A 27,728-nucleotide genomic window follows, 5' to 3' on the forward strand; every position below is an offset into this window, starting at 1 on the left:
AGGAATGTAATTAAATTCAGTATCAACCATCTTAAATAAAATAACCTAAAGCAAAAAGAACCGTGTGGAAGGGGTGTGGGTACTTCACTGACTAGGAGACAGACAGGTGTAATTGAAAACACCACACAAGTGCCCAGTTTTATTTTTGACAGTTCTTACTTTTTCCGGCAGAGGGCACTGTTGACCGTGGGCTGCCTATCAACGATGATAGACAGCACCACAGAAATACCACAGCTGGTACGCGAACAGCAAGTGCACTCGCAGGTGCTCAAAGAAATAATAATGAAAACAGAAGGCGAAAAGAACAATGGAAAATAAAACAGTAATAAAACTACAAATAAAAGGTGCTGCACTCGGCAGCGTTATCCCGGTCGCCGCTACCCGCACGACCCGGATCACCGTCCTACTCTGTAGGCTAACTAGCCTGCTCTTTTACAATACGCTGGGGTCTGCCCAAGGGTTCCCCGCTCTCTCTGTCTCTCTTTGTTTCGCCTGATTCCCGGTCCTGGATCAGAGCTTCCGCACTCTCGGTGCGTCTAAGTGGGCAGAGCTGAGGAGACAGCAGAGCGTTACTTTATAGGACCAACAATCACCCAAGACTCGCCTCTCAGCCATTCAGAAAGGGGGGGAAAGTCCACACACCCACTTTCCCACCTCCCCGTGTCACTGCCATGACTCACAGGCGGTTGTTGGGCGATTGCCGCCCTCTTCCTGCAGCCCATGAACACGCCAGCAGAGTCAGCACAGATCTCTCCCTGCTACAAACCACTTCCATTGTGCCAGCACATAGAAAGGTATTACTGTTGAGTGATGGATTCTATGCATCTTCAAACAAAGAAGCATAAATTACAACATTAAAATGAGTTCCCCCAACATGGAGACTGTCGGCTCTTTAAAACAGTATTTATCATTTGTAATTCCTATATCTTTTGTACCATATCATTAAGTAAAGCTTAACCCCCAAAAAACCAAACAGACATACTCTTTTCTTAGAAAATATACAGTATGTTAAGCACCCATTACTTCTGCTATCTGGACATTTTGAACAGTTACCTAAATATTTTATTCCAAAAACAGATGATGAAAAATGAAAGGTCTACGCCTATATAAACATAATTACATGCATGTGATCCTTTAAGCAGGTTAAATTGCAAAATTGCATGTTAATGGTGTATATCCTGCATTATTACATTTCAAAATGCATGCTGTCGTTGCAGCAAAGACGTGTTCAGTAATTACAGCCTACAGTGTTTTAATCTGCTAATCCTTAAAATCTAAACAAATCATAGCAACCAATTCTGTGAAACTTTTGTAACCCTACTGAGATGGACTTTGAAGTCAAATAACACAGGAGCCCAATCTTTCATTGAGAAATACAAGTTTCACAGTGTTGTATAGTTAAGACACAGCAGATCTGTTCTTTTAACCCATGGCTTCTGAAACCCGGTCCCCGGGACCCCAGTGTCTTGTGGTTTTAGGCCTGTTTAATTGTTTTCAGCTCTTCAACAGTTTGGCGATTTCAAGTTAACTATAACATTGTACAAGTAACTTGAAATCTGCAATAGTTTAGGTGCTGAGAACAATTAAAAAAAAGGTCTAATTAAGCAAATTATTAGTTCAACTTGGGGTTTAGTAATTTTAGTACTTGAGTAATTGAGAGCTCTGTTGGAATGTAAACCAGAAGACGCTGGAGTCCTGAGGATCGGGTTTGAGAAGCCCTGCTTCAGCCCAATAAGGATAAATCTTGTTTTGGTGTAGAAAGCTCTGGGTTCACTCTGTGGAATACTCATGGTAATCTACAGTCATTTCAGTTGAACAGTGACTAACTTCAGTGTCGGTTTCACTAGTACAGTATGACGTTGTGTACTGTTCTGCATGCATACTGTAAGCAGTAGAAATGCTCTGATTGAACCCATCTGGATTTGGTATCTCACTATAGTGCCAGCTACTGCCATGAACAGATTATAACACACCTCTTAAAACAGATAATGTTTTTATATGATCTGTTTAGTAGTAGATTACACATTTGTTACTAATTATAAAACTACAGTACACTGTCGGCTGGTTTCACAAACTCCAATTAGCGCTAAATCAGGCCAAGACAGTGCTAATTGGGGTCTGTGAATCCAGTATTGTATGGAGGGTATTTTTAATTTTTTATTTTTTTTCCCCTACAAAATGTGTACCAACACCTTTAGTGTGACTCTTTTAAAATAAACACAGAAGCAGCCAGCTCTTACCTGTAGTCGATTACAGAATGAAACAGTGGCTGAGTTCACAAAAACATGTCCTGAAGAACAGTATAGTATACTATTAATACCTCACATTATGGCAATCAGATTTACCTGTGACTGACCGGACTAAACCAGTGCAAGGTTATACTAAGGTTACAATGCTTTCTCCTAGTTATATAAATTAAGTATTTTGACGTCTCAATGCCTGGGTTTCTACAAAGAACTGAGGAAAGGGACAAGGTCTTTTGATAAATAACAAGGCTGGATATAGAGCATGTTGTTATTCTTCAGAACTGTTACAGCCTTGTGTTTAATTTGCCTTCGCCAGCACCTTTTGAATTGGCTACTAACAACAATATTGCCATTAGAAATGTCTATTGAACGGCTTGTTAAATATTTAATATTAGAAATGGATTAACCTTGGGAAATGCAATTGTGGCAATTCAGGATTATGGTGTTGTATGTCTAAGGCAGGGTCATTTGAACAAAGTAGCTCATTGGACATTCAAATGAAATGTCATGTAAGTGCAACATGCTAATTTAGCTTGTATTCATTTACAATACAAAATGAATTAGCCAACTGTAAATGTAAAATAATCTACTTTTCTACATTTCTTGAATAATAATAATCAAAATGATTCAAGAAAAGACTTCTGAGGATTTACAACAGCCCAGAGTGCTTCCTTTATGAAGTACTGCAGTCCCCTTGGGCTCTGACACTGTCCTGTCAAAGCCTTCCAAACACAGCATGGAAACCAATCCTTAGAGATAGATTTTGATTTTAATAGAACAAGCAATATTGATCTTTCTCCCTAATGTCTTGGGCTTTAGCTAAATGTATTCTTTTCTGAAATAGAGTAAATGGAGCCAACGGAGTTTCTAGGTCATAGCACCACATGTCATTCTGGAATGAGAAATTCAAAGAACGGGCAGTCAGACAGCAGTCCACGACCAGCAGTGGAATTACCTTAAAACTAGTTACAGATCACAGCGACACGTTGGAGGAAAAGATACCAGGATCACTACACAACTACTGCAAACATCATAGCAAGTTATAAAAATGTGAAAATGACAAAGCTACCACTATTTAAAATTCAATACCAGTTTGACTATTAAAATGTTAATTATAGGTTAGATGTTGGTCATTTAGATGCAGATGAGAAGCAGTACCTGTATCCAGGGACCCCAGTGTTGTCCATCGCATAGCATTCATTTGCATACAGTGAGGAAGAGGAGGAGATTGTGGTGACCAAGGAGGAAGCTTCAAAAAGGGACTGAGGGTTTGGCACCAGATCCGGCCGAGAGAAAGACCCAAATACTAAAACCAGAAAACAACATGTTAGCAACAAAAGTCATGATGAGGGGCATATATATATATATATATATATATATATATATATATATATATATATAGAAATGGTGTATTGAGTAGTGGATTTCATTTGTATAGTTCTTATCTTTTTTAATGTAGCAATGGTCTGAGAGAGACACTCAAGGTGAAAGGAAGGCTTTTCAACAATAGGTTATAAAAAAAGAAGACCAGTTTGCATTTTTCTAAGGCAGTGGGCACTAGATTATTAAAATTATCAAATGAACAAATCACGTGTCATCAGGTAGTGTGATGTTAGTTGATGTAAATGCTGCTATGTAACCAAAAGATCTTCCACATAAGTACAAGGGGACAGGTCATAAAAAGGGGGGTTTAATTTTCAGTGACTCCTTCTCTCAAGCTCATAGTGGCTTCAGCAAAGTGAGGTTAACGTCCTGATTTAACTCCCCCAACCTGTGGAAACAGCAAGGCCAATGTGATGCTCCCAGCGGAATCCCCAGCCAAGAATGACAGCCTGACCTGCCCTGACAGCATGACTTACCCACCCTGCACAGCACACGTTTGTGCCACTCAGGGATCCTAACCTTGTCTTGCTAGCAAGGTTCAGCAGCATTTGTAACAGCAGTGTATCACACAACACTGTGTGTTCTGAATGCATTTCTAAAAGATGGAGGGTGGATATTAACCTTCAATTCCCTCTGGACAATACAAGTTTCGCCTGTGGGGGTATCTGTAAAAGCATTTGCATCAAACGCCTCAACGCATCATATAATGTGTTGATAAATGTAACTGCTACCATGCTCAAAATCTTAAAGCACATGTAGGAAATATCTCAAATACTACAGAATTGAACTTAATCATTCCAACTTCTGCTAGAGGGTGGGAGAGCTTGTCAAAATATCACAACAGAAATGTTTTATTTATCTACAGGAATATTTGTAAACCAGTCATACATGCATTATTTATTATGCACCTGCAGAGTGTATTCATTAGCGATTCATAAAATGTTATCTGCAATCTGCTGCCTGAAAATACTGATAACAGACAGGAGAAACAGAGACTTAGGTCACCGTAAATACGGCATTACAAGCCCACATTATGCTGAGTTTTGCAATTTGCAAATCTTCAATTGGTTGCTAGCAGGATGAGAGAGGTTTAATGATTCACTGTTTCCCTGCAGTGTGCCACAACCCACAGGTAACTTACTGTTAAGCACTTACATTTCTCTGGTATTTCAAGTAGTCTTTCATAATGTAAGCAGTGCAATCTACAAGAAGCCTGCATTTTTGTTTTAATTACAGTATGGGCTCTTACTTGCCTGTGATTATTCATGAACAAGTACCTTAACATTTTCAATTCACCACTAGGATATGCTGGGACAAGAACATCCTCATAATGTGTGCTATCGTGTGTTATCTGGATTGATTGCAATACTTTTTTTAAACAGTGATAACGCGTAGTTGAGAGCTTGTTATCTTTTGAAGCAGATCACGGCTAAGGAGCATTAGCACCTTAACATGTTGAGGCTTTGTTGAACAGCACTGGTATGGATTCTAGGTATCATTTTGCGTCACCTCTGGTGACGGTTAGTTGCTAGCATCTGCTAGAAGACCTTGAAAATCTCTTGGCTGGAGCCCGTTTGGTAGTGGAGAATGTTGAATGATTTAGTAGGTAACCCCTTGCTGTTGGTGCCGCACTATGCGTTTTAAACCATATGTGAAACAATACCTTGTCCATCCAGGCTGACGAGGCTCTTCGAGCCACTGAGACAGTCCTTCTTCTCGTCGGTTTGCTCCTCGCTCTGGGGGGATATTATCTCGTGTGAAGAGGACTTCAGAGCTGGGATAGAGTTGCGGGCTTTCTTGGAAGGAGAGCATCTGAAAGCTTCAAAGACAACAAAGAACTTATGAACCCCATCAACATTATTCTTCTCAGAAGAACCAACAGTCACTATGGTTTAGTGATCGTTTAAAAAAAAACAGTGAAGTAATGTTTGTAGATTCTTAGTGGCATGGTAACTGTACTTTGTTCAATTTTGAATCTATGTTAACGGTCACATGCACAACTAAATATTTAACACTGCATCAGACTGTGGATCTTCCAACTAGAGCATAATATTGAAGCAGCCCTATGGGCTATTACACCAGAATAATAATCCATATTGTTCTATTAAATTAATGTGTATTTTGTAAGAAAAAAAAAGTAAAATGTTGGTTTAGTATAGGGACAATTGCAACTGCTGTGTACTCAAGAGTGCCAAAACTTGGTGACGTCTCTTTCTAACACAACATAAGCACTGGGAAGTGGGTTAATGGCAAAATGTTCATACATCCTGTTGTGACCACTTCAGTGTAAAATGTTTTATTTTTTTTCTGGATACAAAGGAAAAATGGTCGAAAACGGCAGTTAACATTTGTATCACTCTATAAATGTGTTCCACACAATAAACACCCTGCATTTATTCAGACACTATGGCACATGTAGTACATATAAGTAATGCATTATCATAACAAAAGCTACTCATTTAAATCTCAGCTAAAGATTGGAAAACAGTTACTGCATGGAAATGTTACATTTGAGGTAAAACACTATAGTATTTCTCATTGCTTTTCAGTAGAATAATCAGCAATTCGCAATAAATCCCACGCTTATTCATATGAACAGTCATACTACAACCCACATGAACTGACACTGTGTCAAGTGTTAACACAGAATCAGTTTCAAATGTAGGTCCCACTTACTGTGTATCTTCTTGAAAACCCGGGTGCTCATAAACTTTAAAAATCTGTCTGCATAGAAACTGGGCCTATGCACCGACACTGAATCCTGCAAGAGAGAGAAGATGCAACACGTGATTCCTCTGTCTGCAGACTCCATGTTGATACCTGATCACTGCTTCTACTGTGACTCGCTGTAGGTCTGCCCTCACAGGACACCCACTCAATCAATAAAAGCAACGAATACCGGTATCAACATCCTTTGAAACACTCCAGAAAACACTCCCTAGGGATGAGGAGAATACACTATGCCATTAAACTCATTGCAACAAAGTATTACCTCATTCATTAGCTTTAAAGGCTTTAACACTTCACTACTATTCAGTTCTCATGGCAATGCAATGCAATGCAAGCTCCCTATGTCCTATTTTAATTATTAAACTTTTTAAAGGTAATTCTGATTAATGAAACCAAGCTTGCAATTCATGAAACCTTTTCTCAATTTAAGTTAATTTTCCATTTTCAAAGCAATTGTTAGTTTAAGAGAATATAGTAGTCCAATCATTTTTAGGATTAGGGCATATTTATCTTGTTCACATCCACAGATATTGTTCACATTTTATTAAATAATACACTTAACATGCAATAATTAAACTTGAGAAGTGTGAAGCCTAACACACTGTGCACTGTTAAAACAGGATTTGCTGTATAACTTTTGGAAAGCTTAAAAGAACTTACACCATCATAGACAAGAGCCTTCCAGGAGTGCTCCAACTTCTTAATCAATCTGAAAGAGACCGAACATGCTGCTTAAAAATTCGACTTTCAGAACCTGACAATAAAAACAGGGCGCTTCATTCAGTACAAAATAAGAATGTGTAAGCCTAGGAGGAAATGTGCTGAAATATTGATTGTTATTAATTGTTGTTTAATTATTACTGTCATTAATTCAGTAACTTTGTACCTGTAGGACTGTAGGATATCGATAATGCCCAGAAATATAAGCAGTTTTTCATCCTTGTGAGTTTTGGCTGGAATACCACCCATTCTGTAAAAAAAAATGAGAAAATGTGACCATGTTTATATAATATGCTTTTGTCTTTTTTTGTTCAAAAGGGTCCAAGTGGACAGCAGATAACTATGGGATGAATTACCTAGTTTCCAGGGGAGTCCTAGAAAGAAAAACTGAACAGACTAGGAGAGACAGAATTGCTAATACAATGATAATATAGATGGTCTGGTGAATGAGATGATCCTAACAAATAACTTGTAACAGAATATGTGCTTAGGAACACATCTGACAGACAGCTTAATGAGCTCATGACACTCTGATCCATTTCCACCAGAGTTAGAGGGTGCGCAATGGATGTTGCGGTTGTATATGTGCTAATTTAAAGTTAACGTTAACAGTTAAACATTAGCATATGCTATGTACTGAAAAACCTTATGGACCCAACAGCCACTGTGTCAAATATAAACTTTATTCAACATTCTCTTTGAAAGTTATGGCCAAAACTGTGAGTTCCTTCCAACAACCCTGTACATGTAACATCATGGGTGTTGCCTCAGCTTGGAGAGCAGTACTCACGTGTCGTCTGTGGTAACGGCCTCTGCTGACTTGCCTTCCCCCTGGATGGACTCCATGGCTGTGGAGTACAGGACCCTCTGGGCCCCATGCCGCTTCCCATCCACTGCCACCTGCGCATTCTCCCCATCTCTCTCCTTGGGACTCGGGTCCAATATATGAACCCCCAATAACAGGCTGTAGTCCATGATTTTAAAACTTTCCAGGACCTATGGAGGAGGAAAAATATGAAAGCCATTGGAAAACAGTCTAACAAGCTTAGAAAACAAAACAACATAACAACACTCTCTCGTTTCAACATTGTTAGCCCTCCCTTCGCAGATCGAGAGTACAGTAAAACCTTGATCATCTGACCCTTGATTATCCCAACACCTCTGTTATCTGGTAACCTGTCTTCTTGTGTGCTGTGTTCTTCTACCCTGTTGTCAAAGAAAATGCGCCATTTAGCCTTTAATCTCTCTTATTTACACAGTAATGCAATACTGTATGTTATATATTTAAAGGTAAATGAGTTAAATCATATCAATTTTACAAGGTTTCCTGATTGGGAAAGTAATTTAAACGGTTATACAATTAAAATACGATTATACAAAACAATCAAATTGTCCTTGGTACCAATTTGTTTGGATAATAGAGATTTTATTGTTTATCTTAATAAATAAGTATATCAATCATAACTGAGTAAAAATGCAACTTTAACTATGCAATTAAGCAAAGCAAACTGATTGCAAATAGATTTATTTTCTTACATGCTGTGGTAAAGTCACTGTTGGTAAATGCGTCAGCCTTAGAATGGTTAAAACACTGTACCCCGTTTAAAGTGTAATGACAGTGGGCAGACCAGTAGGGGCCCTCAGATAGCTGAAAATCCTTTTGAAAAAAAAACAAACAAAAAAGAAACAAAACACATTTCCCAGAAGCCTCTGGGGACACTTAGCCTACAAATAAGGAACAGCTGTGTACCCTTGTTTTAAATGCTAACTGGTTGTTAATGGTGTGTTGATTGGTTGCAATGTGTGGTGGGGGGGGGGACTGGGGTAAAAGCTGTCCTTTGTCCAGACTGGTTGTGGTGTAAATATGTGTGCTTGTGGAACTTTGATAGGCGGAAGTAAAATAACTGATTTTATTTTGTTGCAGGGAGTATTAGTCTTGTATTAGTTAGGGAACATTCTTGTGTTAGTCACTACTTCAACGTGAAGTTACTTTTTGTTTGTTTGTTTTGTTTTTGTTCTACTCACTGTGTAAATAATACAGATCACTGTTCGTCTGGAACCATACTAGACTCCCACCTGTTTTATCTAACATGCCCAACTGGTACTGGCCATGCCACCACTACACTTTGACGCAGAAGCTTTGCAATGCTGGCATTTCAATGTAGGGCAGAGTTACATTTAGGCTCAAGGCAAAGTTTTCTCTGTTTTATTTTTGCAGAGTAATTTGAGAGCTTGTTTGAAACGTGTTACTCAGGTAACAAAAGGTCAGGTACTGTATGTATACCAGGGTGTGGTTGATACTGTAGTGTATGTACACATGGATATTCAGAATCCATAATCTGAACTTCCCATCTTCTAAATAGTGGCTATTGTAATCTGAGTATGAGGAGCTGAAGCCAAACAAAACTGTTGTATTGTAAGATCCATCTAATCACCAGTCAATAACCAGTTTTGCTAATTTTAGTCACACAGTTTAAGTGGAGTTATACAAATTCATTCAAGATATGAAAATAAACTACAACAGTAGAGTGCTAGAAGACAGGGTTGCGATCCGTCCCACATTTTAAAGGCCAGTCTTGATAATTATGCCTGCATTAGCCTACCACTTGATCTGGAACCAATGCAGTTTTTGTCAAACACAGCCACTGTAAAGATTACTGCTTGCAAAACACAAGGGCAGAGGGAGAGCTGGCAACCCTTCACGAAGCAATATAGTCTTTTTCTGCCATTCTGCCCTGCTGTGACCTGGCTCAATTCAAACTGGGAGGGCTCCACTCAACCAAGGGAAAGGCTTTTCATTTTTGTCAGAGTCTGATGCATTGACTGGGTGAAGACCCTACAGTTCATTTTTAGTTACACAAATAAGCAAACACTCAATACAAATTCAGTAGATGTAGCTTTTTCTGCTTTAATCCTGACATTGACTGATTGAAAAATACAACTAATTTGAAATCCAAGCTAAATCTGTCTGATCAATATCATCCTTGTTAAGACATTTGAGTGGAAATAGGTTTGCTACATATCAGACCTGAATTTCCTAGTGTAGTCATATTGTCACATGATTTGAATAGAATGAGGTAGGCTGTTCCATGCCAGCTCTTAAGATTTTTTTAGATAAACGCAAAGCAGCTCAAAACATGTTGAAGGAGATTTAGAGAAAAATAACAGAACTCAATATCAGAGCAACAGAACCTAGAACTCTTAATGATTACCATACAATTATATTAACATGACATTAAAATGGCCTCTGAAGCCACTTACTCTTATATTCATCAAACATGGTGTTAAACAACTTGAAATACATTATTTCAAGTTCATTCTAAACAAGCAGATCCTGATAGAAACACCTTTTAAAATGCCTTTTTAAACTGCAGACTGCTTGAATGTATACAGAAGATCTTTTCACTGAAGGGCTTGCAATCCTCAGTACAGTTTCACAGGAAATGTAATTTAATGGGCACAAGTGCTTTTGATAGGACAACAGGGTGCAGTTTTATGATCTAAACAGTAGAGGATATGCTTTTAACTATTCCCGCTGGTCATTTTTTTTTTTATGACGCTCTTAATAACATCACTAAATACAGTAAAATGAGGTTTAATTTATGATGACCTCATTCTAACTTGTTATAAAAATGTAGCTGACCATTGTGCAATATTTATTAACACCAGGCTCTTAATGACAAAACAAATACAAACGTGTTCCAGTACTGTAAACCTCCTACTCCTAATAACAACTGCTAAAGGGGCCGTCTAAAACTGTTCTTTATAGACAGCTATATTAACATGGCACATTCATCATTGGAGGCATTATAGACAAGTGGTCCATTTAAACAGATGATTTACCATTACTGTATTAGTAAATGTACAAATTTGAGCTAGTCAGGCGTACTCATTAGTAATGTGCACTGTCCTTTAACAAGTGCTGTTCTGTCTGAACATAGTGCTTACTGGAGGGTAGACTAGTTTAAACACCAGCATCATATTTCCATACATCTTAAATTAGATCAGTTTTCAACCTGAATGTTACCTAGGATACCTCAAAGATGTTTGCAAACAACAGCACAACTAATTTACCTGTGAAAGCGTTGGGTATGCATTTTACATCTATCTGGTATACAGATCCAAATATATCAAATCGCCCTAGTTTCATGTCCCTGGCAGTCCAACCAAAACACAATTGCAATGAATAAGCACTGCTTCCCAGGAACATTGAGAACAATTAGAGAACAGTGGCAGTAATGTGGGGTTAGGTTGTCCTCAATACGGAAACGAGGCTAGTCTTTTGTTGTACCAAGAACAAAATGCAAGATTTATTTTAATCAGGTCAGGTAAACACATTTTATCAATTTATTCAGAACCTGAATAGCTCTGTTTCTATAAAGGGAACTATGCAGTATAACTATAAGACTCATTTAGTAATGCATCGTTATGGCAAGGTCTCTCTAGATGGCTATTGTTCCACAGGTAAAAGATCTATTCTATGCCATCCACATGTCCAATGTAAAAGTGATGTGACAAGAGCTTCAGCCTTTAAGAGTAAAATACAATGTACAGTGTGTGTGTTTGTGTTGGGACGTGAGATGGATGCAGTAATTGTATCAATTAAATATGTGAATAAAACCAAGATTAACTGAGGTTAATTTTTTTAATCTCAATTTTTTGAATCTCAACAGGGATTTATTTATTTATTTATTTATTTTTTTAATCGCTTGACAGCCCGGATTATAACATTTGGGTTTTAAAATAAATCAAATGCGAGGATGCTTCACATGCTTCCTGTTTTTTTCTGTTAGGATTGGGCTTACAGTACATTGTTTGTAGTATTTTCTTCTTTGCTTTATAATTATGAGGTACAGGTCATTTAACAGTCAGTATTTCAGTCCATCAGCGCCTATCAACAGTCTGCATCAATCTCTCTTCCTTTAAGGCACAGCATGTTAAACTAGCAAAGTTTTCATCGGCCTTTACTTTTTCTGGGTGTAACTCAGACTCTATTTCCTTTCTTGGTCTAATTACAGATCGCTTCAGAGGCTAAACTCGGTCAGATCTGTATCTGCAAATAGACAATTTAACAACAGAAGGCTTTTACATTTCACTCCAAGCACAACACTGTTCATTTAACATGTTCTTAAAACAAGCCTTTTAACTTACGGTACCTGAAACCCTGTGATGTTATCATTTATTTTCTCTGAACAAAGAAAGCAGCAGTTGGAAAAACAAGATGTGCCGTATTACATTTGGACTGAGGGGAAAATGTTTACCTGCTGGTTCACTGAATCTTTTACAACAGACAAGACTGAATTGTTTCCCTTTGGTTAAAGCCTTTTATTGCATCCTGGCTATAATAAGAGCAATTGTTCAGAATGTATTTGGAGATTTTATTTGAAGATACATTTAAAGAATAAGTGCTTACAATTACATTTTCATACTTGCTCTTTTACCTTTTTATCAAGACTGCCATTTGTTTTAGAAGTTCTAATTACAATTTCTCAAATGATATAGTTTTTGATATAGTCTGTAGTGCTTAACCTGAGACTAGAAGGAGCTTGCTTCTAGAAGATTGGTTCGCTCTCACCACAGACACCTGCTAGACCTGCAAATTGTCTGTGGTATGGCAGGAGCCATTGCCATCTTATGAACATCTACTGTGATTCAAACTTCACCTTGCATTGCTGTCAATACACAGTAGTTGGTTAAGGTTGTGCTGGCTCTTACAACAATACAGACATTTTGCTTTTCTAGTCTGAGTTGCAAATGTCTATATTGAATATAAGAATATGTCAACTAGAACAATAACAATTGCAAACAAAGTAATTTTTTAAAAATAAATTAAGCTATTTTGTCCCTTCAAGATATTTTTTTGAGGAAACGTATTTCTGAACCTAAGAAACGATCTGTTTTTTTCTTGGACTTGGTTCAGAAGAAATCGGATCCACATGAAAACAACATCACTGACAATGTCACAATCTGGTGCCAGATATTTTACTGGAGAATGGCCAATACATCCAGGCTTTACTTATTCAGCAGATGGGATGAAAATGAGGAATTCTTTCTTGACGTAAAGGTTGACATGGAAATTGGCTTGGATTTGACAAACTTATAACAACACGAGCTGTAAACAATAAAGGCTTTCATTTTTTTTAAATTATTATTTACACTGTATCTAGACCTTGGGGTGATATAAAGGTATTAGAGGCAGGTCCCAGAGAAACTTGATTCACACACAGAGCACTGTTCAGGTCAACATGAGTCTAATGCGATGGCTTTAACATTCATCTTCTCTCTCACTGCCGATAAAGTCATTAATGACACAGGCAGCTGTATCTAAGTCCCAAGCACAGTAATAATGTTTCACCATTTGTTACAAGTTAACGCAGGAAATGTGCATTTCATCTTTACAATGTTCACTTTGAAACACACAACGGGTGACTACAGTCCATATATGAAAGTCATAGTTTACAAAAAAAAGAAAGTTTTAAAATGAAATGTCACTGTACACTTCTTGGTTCTGAGAACACACTAGTATCAGTAAATCCTCAATACCTATTCTGCATGTACTACTTTGTTGTTTAAGCCAAATGTGTCAGCGAAAAAGATGACAGCAATGTGACAAGTTTCTATATGCAAGCACCTAATTTACATTTATTGAACGTATTCAAGCCAGCAAATTGTGATGCGTGAAATTGAAACAGGCACAAACTGAAACAGGCACAAATTCAAAACTCACCAGGCCTCCGTGCAACACTTTATAAAATATGAATTACTTAATGAAATATGTACAGCAAACATTACTTGCAGCAGGAACTAAAGAGAGCACATATTTGTTTTCCATGACTCATTGTATTTCCTGTATTACCCAAGCTAATAGCTACACAGTGATGTTTAAAGACCAATGTGGCTCACTGGGCTTTTCCACTATTGTAGTTTCAACTAAAAACCCCAGAAGACAATGCAGAACTACCACAGCTCTCTTCAAAACAATCTTTTTCACCGCAGACTTAATGATGAATCACACCGTGTAACAAATTTTTTTTTTTTTTTGGTTCCTGGGTAGTGTTATTTCCTAATTGCTTATGCCTCAAAAGTATAGAAAATGGCTATTATTCCCCACAAACTTTGCTTTTGTGACCAGGACAGTGATATTTAGAAATTTACCTATTTTCCAGAACATTTCAGATAGATTCAGTGCTGAGTAAACTTGTAGTAACTTCTAGAACTTTCCAGTAATATAAATAGTAGTATAAATACAGGGGCCTTAAGCCCACCAGTTCAGTTTAGTTCCAGCTTCCTAAGTGGATACATATCTGCTTTTTTCTGGGAGGTCATAGGAGACTTCAAAATGGTGGCATTCCTGATGGGTCTCCAAGGTGGTTTTACCAAGTTTCCCTGCTATCTTTGCCATTGGGACAGCAGGGACACCAAGGCGCACTACCACAGGCGGGACTGGCCACAGCAGACCGAGTTCTCTGTGGGGAGGAACAACGTCAAGTGGGAGCCACTGGTGGACCCCCGGAAGGTGCTGAGGCCACCACTGCACATCAAATTGGGCCTTATGAAACAATTTGTCAGAGCTCTAGATAAGGAGTCGGCAGCCTTCAAGTACCTTCAAGACTTCTTCCCTAAGCTGTCTGAGGCAAAGGTCAAAGCCGGTGTCTTCGTCGGAACACAGATAAAGAAGATCCTGGAGTGCAATGAATTCCCCAAGAAGCTCACTAGTAAGGAGAAAGCGGCTTGGAACAGCTTTGTCGCAGTGGTTCGGGGCTTCCTGGGCAATCACAAGGCCGAAAACTATGTGGAGCTGGTTAAGACTCTGGTGAAGAACTACGGCACAATGGGCTGTAGGATGTCCCTCAAAGTCCATATCCTTGATGCTCATCTTGATAAATTCAAGGAGAACATGGGAGTGTACTCGGAGGAGCAAGGCGAGCGCTTCCACCAGGATATACTGGACTTTGAACGCCGCTACCAAAGACAGTATAACGAGAACATGATGGGAGACTACATTTGGGGGCTGACTCGTGAAAGTGATTTACAGTATAACCGTAAATCTCGAAAAACTACTCACTTCTAAATCTTTTGTAGTCATTTTTGTATTACTTTAGTATAAATACATGTTAATTTGGATTCATATGTTGTTTTTTTCTGACTTTATGTAAACGAAGACACAAATTTGCCCGTTTTCTCATTGGAAATAGGTACATTTCAAAATATCACTGTCCTGGTCACAAAAGCAAAGTTTGTGGGGAATAATAGCCATTTTCTATACTTTTGAGGCATAAGCAATTAGGAAATAACACTTACTACCCAGGAACAAAAATTGTGTTACATAGTGTTATGAATCAACTGCTATTTCAATTCATACAGACCCAAAGATGAAGGTGATTTTCATCTGAATTACAACTTTGGCACGCATCCTTAAGGAAGTGTATACAGCATGTAATCTCATCGTGTTAAACTGTTCTCTTTTCTTGGCTGATAACAGCTAATACAATGGTAATCTCAGTATTTGTGCCAATTTGAATCAAGGTCTGTTCTTATCATTGGTTGCCATGCTGTAACGTGTGTGGTGCGTTTTGAAATCTCAACACTAGTTACTGAACACTAATTCCGCGTCTTATTTGAGAAAACACACATTGCTTTGGGAGGTACAGCTTACACCTGCACCACTAGCTAAAGCTCATATTACAAATCACTTTGTATCAACATAAAACCTGTTGGTATTCAAACAGTCCACAAAGTCTTTGTAAAGAGGCCATACATTTCAATACTTTCAAGTTACACATATTACAAATTTGGTGGTTTTTGGCTTAGAGAGTTGTATAATGACTGGAGAAATTGACTTGCAAATAAAATGTATTTTCATTTTAATGCATGTAACACTGACATAAACTGAAATTTAAATTCAAGGAAAACCCACCATTATTTTTTCAGGTCATAGAAGTCCCCCTCATAAGGGATCTGACAGTATATCAACCTGCAATATATTCAAGTCTCAAAACAGCACAATAGTCCTGCTGGCTCAGACCTAGAAGTAACTTCTCATATTTTTGTCTGAGTCAATATTCTTTGATTTCCTCTTGTACAGACATACAGGATCGATGTCGATACTTTCAGGATATAGAGGCATGTTTTTTAAAAGCTGTTGCTCTAGATAAAGTAATCACATGGTCTATTACTTTGCAGTTTCTTACACAGTGCCTTTCCCTTTCAGACACCTTAATGACACACAGCATCCCCTGGAAATGTGAATTTTATTTATTAATATTTTTTCTATAGCTGCCAGTCGTTTTGAGCTTGTCTAAAGCAGGTCATGTTGTTTGACTATATGGCTGCACTTCCTGATCCCAGAGAAATCATGTGACAGTGTGGTCTACACAACATGTTTGACTCAAGTATAGCGTAGAACTTGGCGCTAAAACTAACTATAGACATTTCTGAAGATTAGGAAAATTCACTAAGCCCCAGTTATTTTATGTGATTTCTATCAAAGTTTTATGTTCTGTGTTTAATGCATCTCAAATACCCTGTGCAGCTGAAGATGCCATTTGCGGCACAAAAGGATGAAGATAAAGATACCGTATTTATTCATCCAATGCCTGTTAACATCATGTGAGAAACCAGCAAACTTTATGATCCTTACAGGCACTTACCCTGCAATCCCTCTGTACTGTCTTCATTAAGGCATTATAGGTTTCGGCTTCAAAATACAAGCCTTCGTGCATGTCTTGTAAAAAATCCAGATCCTTATAGGTGGGGAAGGACTTTTCCCTCTCCTTGCGTGACGCTCTGCGCTTGTAGGTTGAACCTTTCAAATCGTACTTGTAGTGCATTTTCACAGAGCGGGGAAGCACATTGTTCATGACAACAATTCGAATGTTTATACCCCCAGACTGCACACAATAAAGCCCATAAAACTTTGGCAAAAGTGTCCTCGGATTCTGATTTAAGTTCTGAAAAAAAGGGAAAGACAAATGGCAAAATGTGGATTTCCTTTTAACAAAATGCTTGCTAGTGTTGCAATACATTAGAAACGTAGGATTGTCATGATGAATGCCCATAAAAAAGTCCCTTCCTGCTATTCTGCATACATTTAAAGTTAAAAAATTCCCTAAAGAGAATCATATACATACATTGTTGCATAATCAGTTTCCATAATTTGGTTCAAGACATACCTATTTTGATGGTTTTTAACAGAGAATGTTTGTATTTTTCATAAGTGACAGACTTTGGATTTCAAACCACGTGAAATTCTACATGCAAAAGTTTGCCATATAGCGCAGCCAGTGAGTATTACAAACTTCATCAATTCTGTCATGGCTATGAATTTATGAACTATAAGGGCGTATTCAGTATTCCCACAACTAAAATGACTAAGCCAAGCTTTAAGCAAGTGATTTATATATAGGCATTTAAACATGCTGATGTTTCTCACTTCCTCTTTAGGAGGTAAACTAAGTCTAGCTGATAACTGTTAGGACGAGTATATCATATTGTTGAAATGTCTACTAGACTAAACTGCTTTTTTAAACAGTAATGAAAAAAAAACAGAATAATTATGGTAGAACTAAATACTGTAATCAAATTAATGAAAATATACGGAAAATAACATGACTTCTACCCGGACCCCCACCATGGGAGGAGGTACCCACCCCCCCCACCCATCCATTTAAAACAAAAAAGCAGCATTCAACATGTTTGGAAGATTCTTTTCTTACCATGTAATAACCAGGCAACAGCTTCTGAAGAAATTCAGCTTCTTTGTGCTGTACAGTCTTGATAATGAACTCATCATCACTGGTTAGATAAAACAGGGAACTACTGGCTCCTGGATTGGACAGCTCTATTAACGGTTCATTACATATGGAGTACTGGAAAGACAATTGTGAACATGTGTGAATCAGTATGCAATCACAAGGTTCTGAATTTATTCTGATTTGACCCTACTTCTTCTAATATTCCTGTACAAAAAACTATAACTACAGGTAGGATGTTACCACAGTGATTTATACTGTAGACACAACCGAACCATAAAAAAGTACTAGAGCAATTATAATGCAGTTACATTGCAATAGTGCTCCAAAATACTCGTACTTATATAGTACTATTAAGGTATTAAATCTGCTTTTGCTGGATGGTTTGACAGATTAGCAATAGTCTTGGACTACCTTATCTAAGGTAACATTAGATAGCCAAAGGTCTGTGAAAACAGCCATTAATGTTTACACATTAAAATCGTAAATGCCATATTAATATATATATTTTTTACATTTGTATTAACTTAATACTTTACATGGTAAACTGTGTTTAAACATAAGATAAAAATGTTTACTGTTAAATTTTGTTATATGGGTTTGGTAACAGTGTAGACCAAAAACAAAGTCTTGCAGCTACTGGAGATGTAACCCTCAAGGGAGAGGAATATCAGGAATAAACACTTTCATAATGGCTTCCCTCTGACACAGGATGTGGTTAAACACACAACACCCAACTGTGTCCAATATTGCGTTAATCAACACCAAAAAAGTGCAACATCACTACACAATGACTTGCCATCCACAAACGGTGTCACAGTTTTAAATTGTTCCTATTTTTCCTCTGTTTGGACAATGTTAAAATCAATTTTCTTACCCCTTACTATAACTGTCAATATAATGTAATAACAATGAGCTATTTGCATACCTAAATAGAGGGACTGTCAACTAATTGTCTTTTTCCTGAGGAATTATCATACTTAAATGCCCCAGGTGTCTATGTTTGTCCTTGTTCAAAGCTGGAAACCTAATAAGATGCATTTGATCTACAGTGTACTTGTTAGTTTTGTTTCATTGGTGATAAATTGAGTATTTTTGAAGCCTTACAGAGTCCGTTCCCAACCTGACAGCACCAAATTAGGAGTAAATTAAACAGTTTAATTATTACAACTACTTCTGCATAGCAACCGTCTGATAATTTTGCTAATTTGCTAATGTTCCCAGGCTTTTCTTATGGCAATAATACACATTTACTGTTGTTTACAATGTGTTATTATAAGCTTTACCATAACTCCCTGGGCTTTACAATGCTTACCTATACTTTACCCTGCTTTCAGTAAACTTGATTACACTTTTCCTTTTAATATGATCAACTCTTATGAGGGTAAACTAATAATAAAGCGAATAACAAAATGGATTTTCAAGCAGTCAAGCATGCAAGCATCCCAAAGAGAGAGGGAGAGAAAGGAAGAGTTGCTGTGACATGCCTTGTGTATCTGGTCATGCAAATAAAACCCATTTTGATTTAAACATTTTGAGAGATCTTTAGAGACCTAAACAGCCGAACACTTAATGCGAAAGAATGAAAGAATATTTTACTTTACTGTAAAACTCATATTAAAACACTCTAGAATCCTAGTTGCCCATAGTGATACTGATATAAGCCAACAGAAATATTATAAGGCAACTTGTAGATGAACATATATGCAGAGTGCATTAGATTTACATATGCTTCGGGAAATACACATTCAGAAAGTGAACCCTTTGTTTTCCTACATCTACATCATTTGGAATGCATTTTTCAGGCTGATTTCTGACAGATAATGTGGGACAGCGCAGCATGTACTGGAAACATACTGAATGTTTCATACTGGAAATAAACATAGATGTGTCTTATTTTTCAGTATGCTTTGTCCTCCATAGAAGTGGTTTTAAAATCATATTGGATGTACTGTAGTTGCAGGTGATGTTTGATGATTTTTTAATTTTTTAAAAATTTTATTTTAGAAATATTGATTCTTATCTGCAAGCCAGTTTAATGAGGTCATACTCACCATCTTCAATACAAATAATAGGTTTGGCTGAAATGTCTACCTGAAACCCCTCAATTAGTGTTTAATGAACAAATTCTAGTGGGTAATTAAAGCTAATTCTATCTTGTTGTACAGACAATTAAAATTATCATTACACAGCAATCAATTAGCTTGTCTACCCTTTCAGTTTAATATCAGACAAAAACTCAAAATAAATGAACAGCACTGTCTCTATTTTGGAAAGCATTCAATACGGGAACAAACAGTCATTCACTTGTTTGTGCAACACAGTACAACAGCACACATCACAAATGCAATGGCTGACCTGCGCTGTAGTGCTGCAGGAAAACTGCTGTTTAGTTTCCAGGAACAACTAGTACCAGCAGTGAAAGGGTTATGCAATAAATTCCAGTTGTTCAGGGAAATCATTGTTTGCCTTTTTGTTCAAAGATATAAGGAGGGCAAAACTAGACAGCTTTAAAGCCTCTTGCTTTTTCTGATGCTGAGTGTACTGCTGAACACGGACTGGACAAGAGATGGCGGCTTACCAAGTAATCATCTGGCTTGATCCCAAAGAGTTCTCTAAAGTAGCGGAATGCTAAGGGAGCGTAGTTCTTGAACCGGAAATCTGGGTAGTGATGTGCCGGGGTCAAGTTGCTGCCTTCGCTATATAAAAAAAAAGGAGAAACAGATTGCCATGATTTAACAATACTGGTAAAATAGATTATAAGTTTAATATATACAAAGCAACCAATACTGTAGATAAGTAAGACCATTAGGTTGTTCATGCATGTATGTTGAACAGAGATCTAGACACACAAACACACAGAACATTTTTGTGCATGACTGATGTGTCTGTATGCCCAATGATGGGTTCTTGCTCCAGTTTTAGAATAAACAGTGTACTCAGTGTACAGCTGAACCTATGCAGATCTATTACATTGGCTAAAAAAACAAGTTAGATACATTTACAGTTTACAAAAGACCCATTTATTGCCAGGCTATAGTAATCCATGCAGTGTGATATCACGCCAAAGTGATACAATCCCATTTTAGAAGTTTTTGGACATTACTTGCTAAGTGAAAACTGTTTTTAAAGGCTCTCATTGTTAAAGTTCAAGCTAAACCCTTAAACTTTCTCAAGGCTGGAAGCTGTTTTTGTGGTTGTGGTCATTCCTGCTTAAGTAATATCTGTCCAACTTGTTCCAGCATTTCTCACACCTTGTCACAGGAGACTACTCTTAACTTAGTGACCTTCAGAAGCGTGTTTTAACAACGTAAAACATTCTCATTATGCAAGGCAAAATTATAACAATACTCTGAAAATACATTTTCAACAGCTGGTTGAAATGACAGTTGGGTAGAATCTGCTTCTTTTAGGAGCAGTCATTGTTGTTTGATAAATGCACTTCATCAAAAAGTTTCATCTTCATCGCTCGGCTTAAAATAAAATGAAGAATTGACTCTATTTCCTGTTAGGACGTGATAAGAGTATCAACTACTCTGTTTCTCATCAAGGCTCTCACAGATAAGAGTTAAAGGGTCACTCATGTGGAGGGGTTTCTTTTCTCTTGCTGACATCCCTGGCAATTTGTCACCAGAGATAAATCGCCTCAGCGGTTCCCAAACCTAATTTATTTTGCAGCAACTTTATCGAGCTGGACGTTTAGAATGAAGGTAACAGAACAATATGCTGGTTGAATGCAAACTAATGCAACTGCTTTGAACAAAAATAAAAAGGTAATCCAGTTAACCAATATTTTATATTTCTCTGTGAGGCCACTAAACTAATGGCTTTCCATTTTCTAAGTTAGAAAAGCCAGCTTGAAATGCTGAAGCCAAACTGCTCAGAAGAAAAACGTTTTAGACCAAAGAGTTCCTTCACCTAAAATAAAGGTGTTCATTATCAAGTGTGGGTGTAGTAAACTTGGTCAAGGACAAATCTGATGCATGCTAGACACAGGAGAGGTGCAAAAGCAATGAAACCTTTTCTCTAAGAAACCAGTGCACGCACATACAGAAGGTCCTCATAATAGCTTAACAAGTGCAAGTTACAAATAGGTGTATAAAATCAAGTTTATTGTGTTACAGCTGAATGTAATCTGAAATGCCTATGGGGGCTAGGAGTGTATGATAAAAGGTGCAAGATCAAGGCAGTTATCATGTTCACCATGGAGAGTGTGACAGATGGACAGACAGACCAGTAGATGGACGGACACGATAAGCATATAAGGGTCCCCCCTTTTTTTTTTTTAATGAGGGCCCTAAAAAGGAACAAAACTGATTTTATTTTTAGCACAATTCAAATATGTTGTTACAGCAAGATGGAAATCCGTCACACACAGCTTATATAATATATATATATATATATATATATATATATATATATATATATATATATATATATATATATATATATATAGATAGATAGATAGATAGATAGATATACAGGAATGGTGTCAGAAAATATGACATACAAAATATGACATACAAACCTGTGCCAACTATCATGGGGCAGCGTAACAGCAAACTTCGAACACCCTGCAAATGTATTGCCATAACACTGGCTGCAGTATCTTATTGTAAGGGACAGCCTTTTTGTTTTTTAATCTACACCATCTGGATACGCCACTATAAGCTTTCAATTAGCAAAAACCACAGCAAAGTAGTGAGCCCCAAAAGGGTACCTGCACTTACCTTGGTAAAAACACAGTTTCTACTACATAGAAATCCTGCATAAGCACATCTCTGTCCGGCTTAGAAGTAAGATTCCCTACGGCGTACCCTATTCCCAGCTGGATAGCTCCCTTCAACGCAGTGGATGTTGTCTGGAAATAAAACACAATATACAGTAAGCACATCAGCATAATGTCCTCAATTTCTAATAATGTTCCCCTTATGCTTTGATTACTGAAACTGTGAGCTATTCAACTGTGATGTCACTGTCTCTTGACACCCATTGGGTATCTTCCAAAGCTCCTCAAACTGTTGACCCTCTATGCAGAGGCAGCCATAAAATTCTGACAAAAAATATATATTGCTTACATTTTACAGAAGGCTACTATCTATTAAAAAATGACTAGCAATTAGGAAATGGGCTGAGCAAGACAACCACTTTCATTAGCAATATAATAAATGGAATTTAATCCAATGTTATATTTAATTGAAAACAATTTTGCTAGAAAGTGTATTTTATTTATTTTTCATGGTTGAGTATGTGGGTGATTGGGACTAAAGCACAAGCACATTAAGTGACTTTGCCAAGGTCATGCAGTCAGTGGCTGAGCAGGGACTTTAACTCAGGATGTGTGGGGAGCCAGTCTTTAACCACAAGAATACAGTGTCTCAACATGTACATTTGTTAATAATATATTATTATTATTATTATTATTATTATTATTTAGCAGGAGCCTTTATCCAAGGTGACTTACAGAGTCTAGGGCTTGTGAACTATGCATCAGCTGCAGAGTCACTTACAACAACGTCCCACCCAAAAGATGGAGCACAAGGAGGTTAAGTGACCTGCTGAGTCAGTTGGTCAGTGTGTGAGATGGGATTTGAACCAGGGATCCTGCTGATTACAAGCCCTTTTCTTGACCCAATGCTGATGACCCATCATTGCATGGACTGAAATATACACTGCTGTGTGATATAAATCACGACAGGGGACATGGCAAGTTTTCAAGACAGCTGGCTGGAAGCTGCAGTACAGCTTATGCTGATGTTCACAGTACATTTACCTTTTTGTAGGTTTTCTCTCCATTTTGTTTCCCTGACACTCCAACTCCATTTTCAGTGGCAGACGACATCTTAAAAAAATAAATAAAATAATAATAAAAAATACTAGCATGGGAAGAAATTGTTTCTGATATCAACATGAACAAGTCAGGACTTCCCAAAAGTCAATTCAAAGCTAAGAAAAAAATAAATTAAAAAAATCACTTCCCTGTAAAATGAACATTTATACCTGGCTTTTGTGGAACAGAAAACTTGAAATTGTAGTGTTTATTTGAATTGTATTTATATATTTATTTCAACTGAATAAACATGCAAAAAAGGTTCTATACAATTAAAAACAAAAATTATGCATCATAACTACCATACATTATCAACTGTATAGTTATAAATAAGGCAAATCTATTTGTGATTTTGGCATGGAAGCAATTGCTTCATTACCTTCTCTGTATCCTCAAATCTTTAAACCATTGTCATAAATGTTTGTATCCATTAATGAATTACCACACTGAAGGTACAAATAAGGGTTCATTTAAGTACATAGCTGGAACATCTACATTGGTTTCATTTTGAATGTAATTTGAAAAGCAGTTTGGTTTCTAAATTATAAAAGTCCAGTAGCAGCACATTATGGTAATTAGAGATCTGCAGATTAACAATTCGGCAACCCAGTATATAATGTACTAAGAGCATTATGCTTTCTTTATTACATGCAATGCAAATGGGAACATTTTCTTAGTAAAACTGTATATCCTACTAGTTCAAATGTGAAAAGTATGTTATATAAAAAGCCATGCTTCCAATACCTTGCTTAAACAATGTGTAAGTCATCTGTTGATCACGGCGGCTGCATAATTCAGTCATGTGACCTCTAATCTTGCATCCTGTTAAATAGTATAAAAAAGATCTTCCTGAAACACACCTACTTTATTTACAAAACATTATCTGTATAACAAAAGAGTCTTTCCTTTGTTCACATTTTAGGTGTTTTCCATTAGAAGGAGTGTAGGAGATAATCATAATCTCTTGATGCACTGGGCAGTAACAGGAGCCTGACTGACTTGTTCAAAGACTGAAAAAGAGAATACATGCAAGCTTTACGGAGGGTGGAAACGAAAACTAACTGGAAAGCCGAAAACGTCTAGATTTCTGAGAAAGTGTGGAAATTAGAACTGAAAAGAAATAATCAGTCAACATGGAGTCATATTGTATTATGAAATGAACTGGGATAGTGAGGCACTGCAGCTTTAAATGTTACAAGCAGCTGGTTTAGCCCTAATTCTCCCATGTTCCACACCAGATTAACATTAGCGAACAAATGATCTGTAGAAGCAAAATGGATTCAGGTAAAAGCTGGTAATGAGGACAGAAAATGGATTTAAACTACACATTTGATATTTAAACTGAATATGTTCTGTAAGATCTTCTCTGGCAAATATGCAAACCAGGGAATATGTTCACATTCACTTGAATAGCTGTAGGCTGCCATTACAGTTATAATGTATTTTTTTCCGTAAAAATTAGTTCTGCCTAATATATTCCACTCTCCAGGCTGACACATCTTCAGTCTGCTAAAAAAACATATTAGGTTAGATAAGAACTGTTGTGCTATGAAGATTCTGCTGTGTAGAGAATGAGTTCTAGCAATTCGGAATGGAATGTGGAGAAATGCCACCTTCAACACTGCCCACAGATCATTTCATGCACTGCTGTTAAGGGGAATAGCACAGTCATTCTAATTCCAAACAAAGCAACATAATAGTAATCACGATTTTAAAAAGTCACAAAATGCACTTCTTTCTATTTACTTGCACAGAATAACACTTCAGCAAAACTTTAAACTTGATATGTATATCAACCAGTAACAGTAAACATAATTCAAACACTGTTAGAGGTATTAGGGATGAACTACACTGTAGAAAATGGAGAATTAGCGAACAAAAACATCCCTGGGGTCTAACGTAAGGGTAATGGCATCTCTGATGGAACAGCTTGTGCATATGAAGTGAAATAGATGAATTGAAAAAGACCTCAGTAATGGATATGACTATTGGTTAAAACAATGTAGCTCTGAAACAATTTACTGCAGTATTTTACTGTCCCATATAGTCCCATGTAGTTGTCCCATATAATCATTGCTTGTGTGTTTTTAGTGAACATGACGTAAGCATAAAGCAGGATTTTAAGAGATTTTACCAGGAAACCTGCAAAAAAAAAAAAACTTCTTAGTTATGATTTTGACACCTTGACGGTAGGGGGTGTAGGTATATGTTATTTCACATGAGTATATCTAAGCACTGTTATGAGTCAGACATTCAGGCATTGCTGCTTTATTTTTTATATACGATACATTTTAGACTTTGTATTCTTCTACTGGGGAAAAGTAGGGAGGTCTCAGACAGGTTAACAAGGATCAAATAAACCAATAAAGGTGTCATTTTTTGGCGATTGACATGTTAAAGACATTCACAGTAGAAATAGAAACGTACAGGTACCGTAGAGTGTTTTGGTAATAGGGTTTGTACATTTTCCTCATTTATGCAGTAAATTCAAAGTAATCCTTCTGAGGCCCTGCGATGGGGCCTACTGGCTTTTATGTAAGATAATAAAAAGGATTGCACATGAGGTTTTTATTATTTCACATTTCTGAACATTGGCCACTAACAGTGGGTTAACTTCACAGTAGCATGTGTTATTCCTAAACTAGACACTTTGTAGTCCTTGTTTTTTACATCCTCTGAAGTATCTGATACACGGATGTGTGTGTGTGTGTGTGTGTGTGTGTGTGTGTGTCCAATACTGCATGTTTTAACTCTTAAAACCATAATAGAATACAACAAGTACAATGGTGTGAGGTGAGAGGCTATCCTCTGACTGACCAGAGAGACACAATGGTTGACATTGCCATGCCTCACAATCGCAGACGTTTTATTGACAGTGTTTTTACAATTCCAATTTACAGTAGTATCAGCAATGGTAAAACCCAGTGCAGAAGGACCTACACACAAGTTATAAGCAAAATAATAAATACAAAAATGCAAAACAAAACACAGTAAAAACACAACTAACACAACAAAAGCTGGCCTACAAGCGTCCGAACACTACCTCCACTGAAAGGAGGAGCCCGCTCCAGGAACCTGTTGTGCTGCACACACTCAAAAAAATCACTGGTGGGATTAGAATCGCTTATATTATTCCCTGTTCTTACAGTTGTAGTTATCCCAGTCTACTCACGGTGATAACACATTCCTCACCCTGGTTCACTGACGCAGCCATGAGGGTTCTCCACAGATTCATTGCCAGGCTTGAAAAGAACAAAGGACTTTTTATAGGCCCGTGGCCAGGGTTAATGATAACAAAGTAAGTGGGTATGTTTATAAATTCCTTAATAGGACAATTCAGGCTGCTGTAGCACTAATCAATGACAATGCAGCACTCAATGTAACCTTTATTGCAATCAACATCAATATCAGACTACTGAACTTTTTGGTGATTAAACTTTGTGTAAGGATAGACTATCCCAAAAAGCTTGGGACTGTCCAAACAAAAATATGGGTGCAACTAGGTTAGCACAGTTCAATATCGTTAACTGAACAGATCTACTGGATTTACAGTTCTGACTTTAGTTAAACAGGCAATGTTCCCATCCTAATACGCTTGTGGTTGAATAATAAGAAAGGAGCTGTGTCAGCTTAACCATCAGAAACAAGAAAAATATGGTCCAAGTACATATTTAAGGGCATTTAAATGGCCCTTTGGTGTATATACCCATTTCTTTAAATTTAAGGGCATTTAATTGATATTAGATATTAGTAAACTGTTATAAAGGTAAAATAGTTTTTATACTGTGTTGTTAATTAAGTCATACTTTAAAATATTAAACTTCTGTATGGTACTTCTAGAAAGGTATTATTCAGTACATATCGTTGTGTAAAATGAAAAACATTTTATACAGCCATGGAATTTGGGCTAAATTGTTTCAGCCTGGGAGAAATTATTTCTGAATTTCAACCCTTTACTGAGTTTTTCCTCAATTCATCTTCAGTAATGTTTTAATTACAAAGGAGGTATCCCTTTGAGACTAAAAATGCTCTTTTTGCAAAGAGCATCTGCAGTTAAAGATAATTCTG

The 27,728-nt window shown here is 37.2% G+C and overlaps 1 protein-coding gene across 4 annotated transcripts in view; it reads right to left on the bottom strand.

Moving 5' to 3' along the window:
* Positions 1–27,728, bottom strand: part of pip5k1bb (phosphatidylinositol-4-phosphate 5-kinase, type I, beta b) — a 54,561-nt gene that overhangs the window by 13,577 nt on the left and 13,256 nt on the right. For 3 of the 4 annotated variants that reach the window (XM_041248650.1, XM_041248642.1, XM_041248655.1), the window contains exons 2-13: positions 24,405–24,482; positions 23,604–23,672; positions 22,561–22,691; positions 20,412–20,529; positions 17,795–17,947; positions 16,730–17,029; positions 7,870–8,075; positions 7,246–7,329; positions 7,020–7,068; positions 6,306–6,390; positions 5,293–5,448; positions 3,405–3,552 (exon numbers count right to left, since the gene is read on the bottom strand). In XM_041248650.1, the coding sequence (XP_041104584.1) occupies positions 3,405–3,552; positions 5,293–5,448; positions 6,306–6,390; positions 7,020–7,068; positions 7,246–7,329; positions 7,870–8,075; positions 16,730–17,029; positions 17,795–17,947; positions 20,412–20,529; positions 22,561–22,691; positions 23,604–23,672 (1,499 nt within the window). In that variant the 5' untranslated portion in view covers positions 24,405–24,482. Of the gene's footprint in view, positions 1–1,553; positions 3,139–3,404; positions 3,553–5,292; positions 5,449–6,305; positions 6,391–7,019; positions 7,069–7,245; positions 7,330–7,869; positions 8,076–16,729; positions 17,030–17,794; positions 17,948–20,411; positions 20,530–22,560; positions 22,692–23,603; positions 23,673–24,404; positions 24,483–27,728 lie in introns of those variants that run through there. The other variant, XM_041248664.1, reaches the window with a different exon arrangement.

This window comes from Polyodon spathula, chromosome 1, assembly GCF_017654505.1.
Source record: "Polyodon spathula isolate WHYD16114869_AA chromosome 1, ASM1765450v1, whole genome shotgun sequence".
NCBI classification, from domain to species: Eukaryota; Metazoa; Chordata; class Actinopteri; order Acipenseriformes; family Polyodontidae; genus Polyodon; species Polyodon spathula.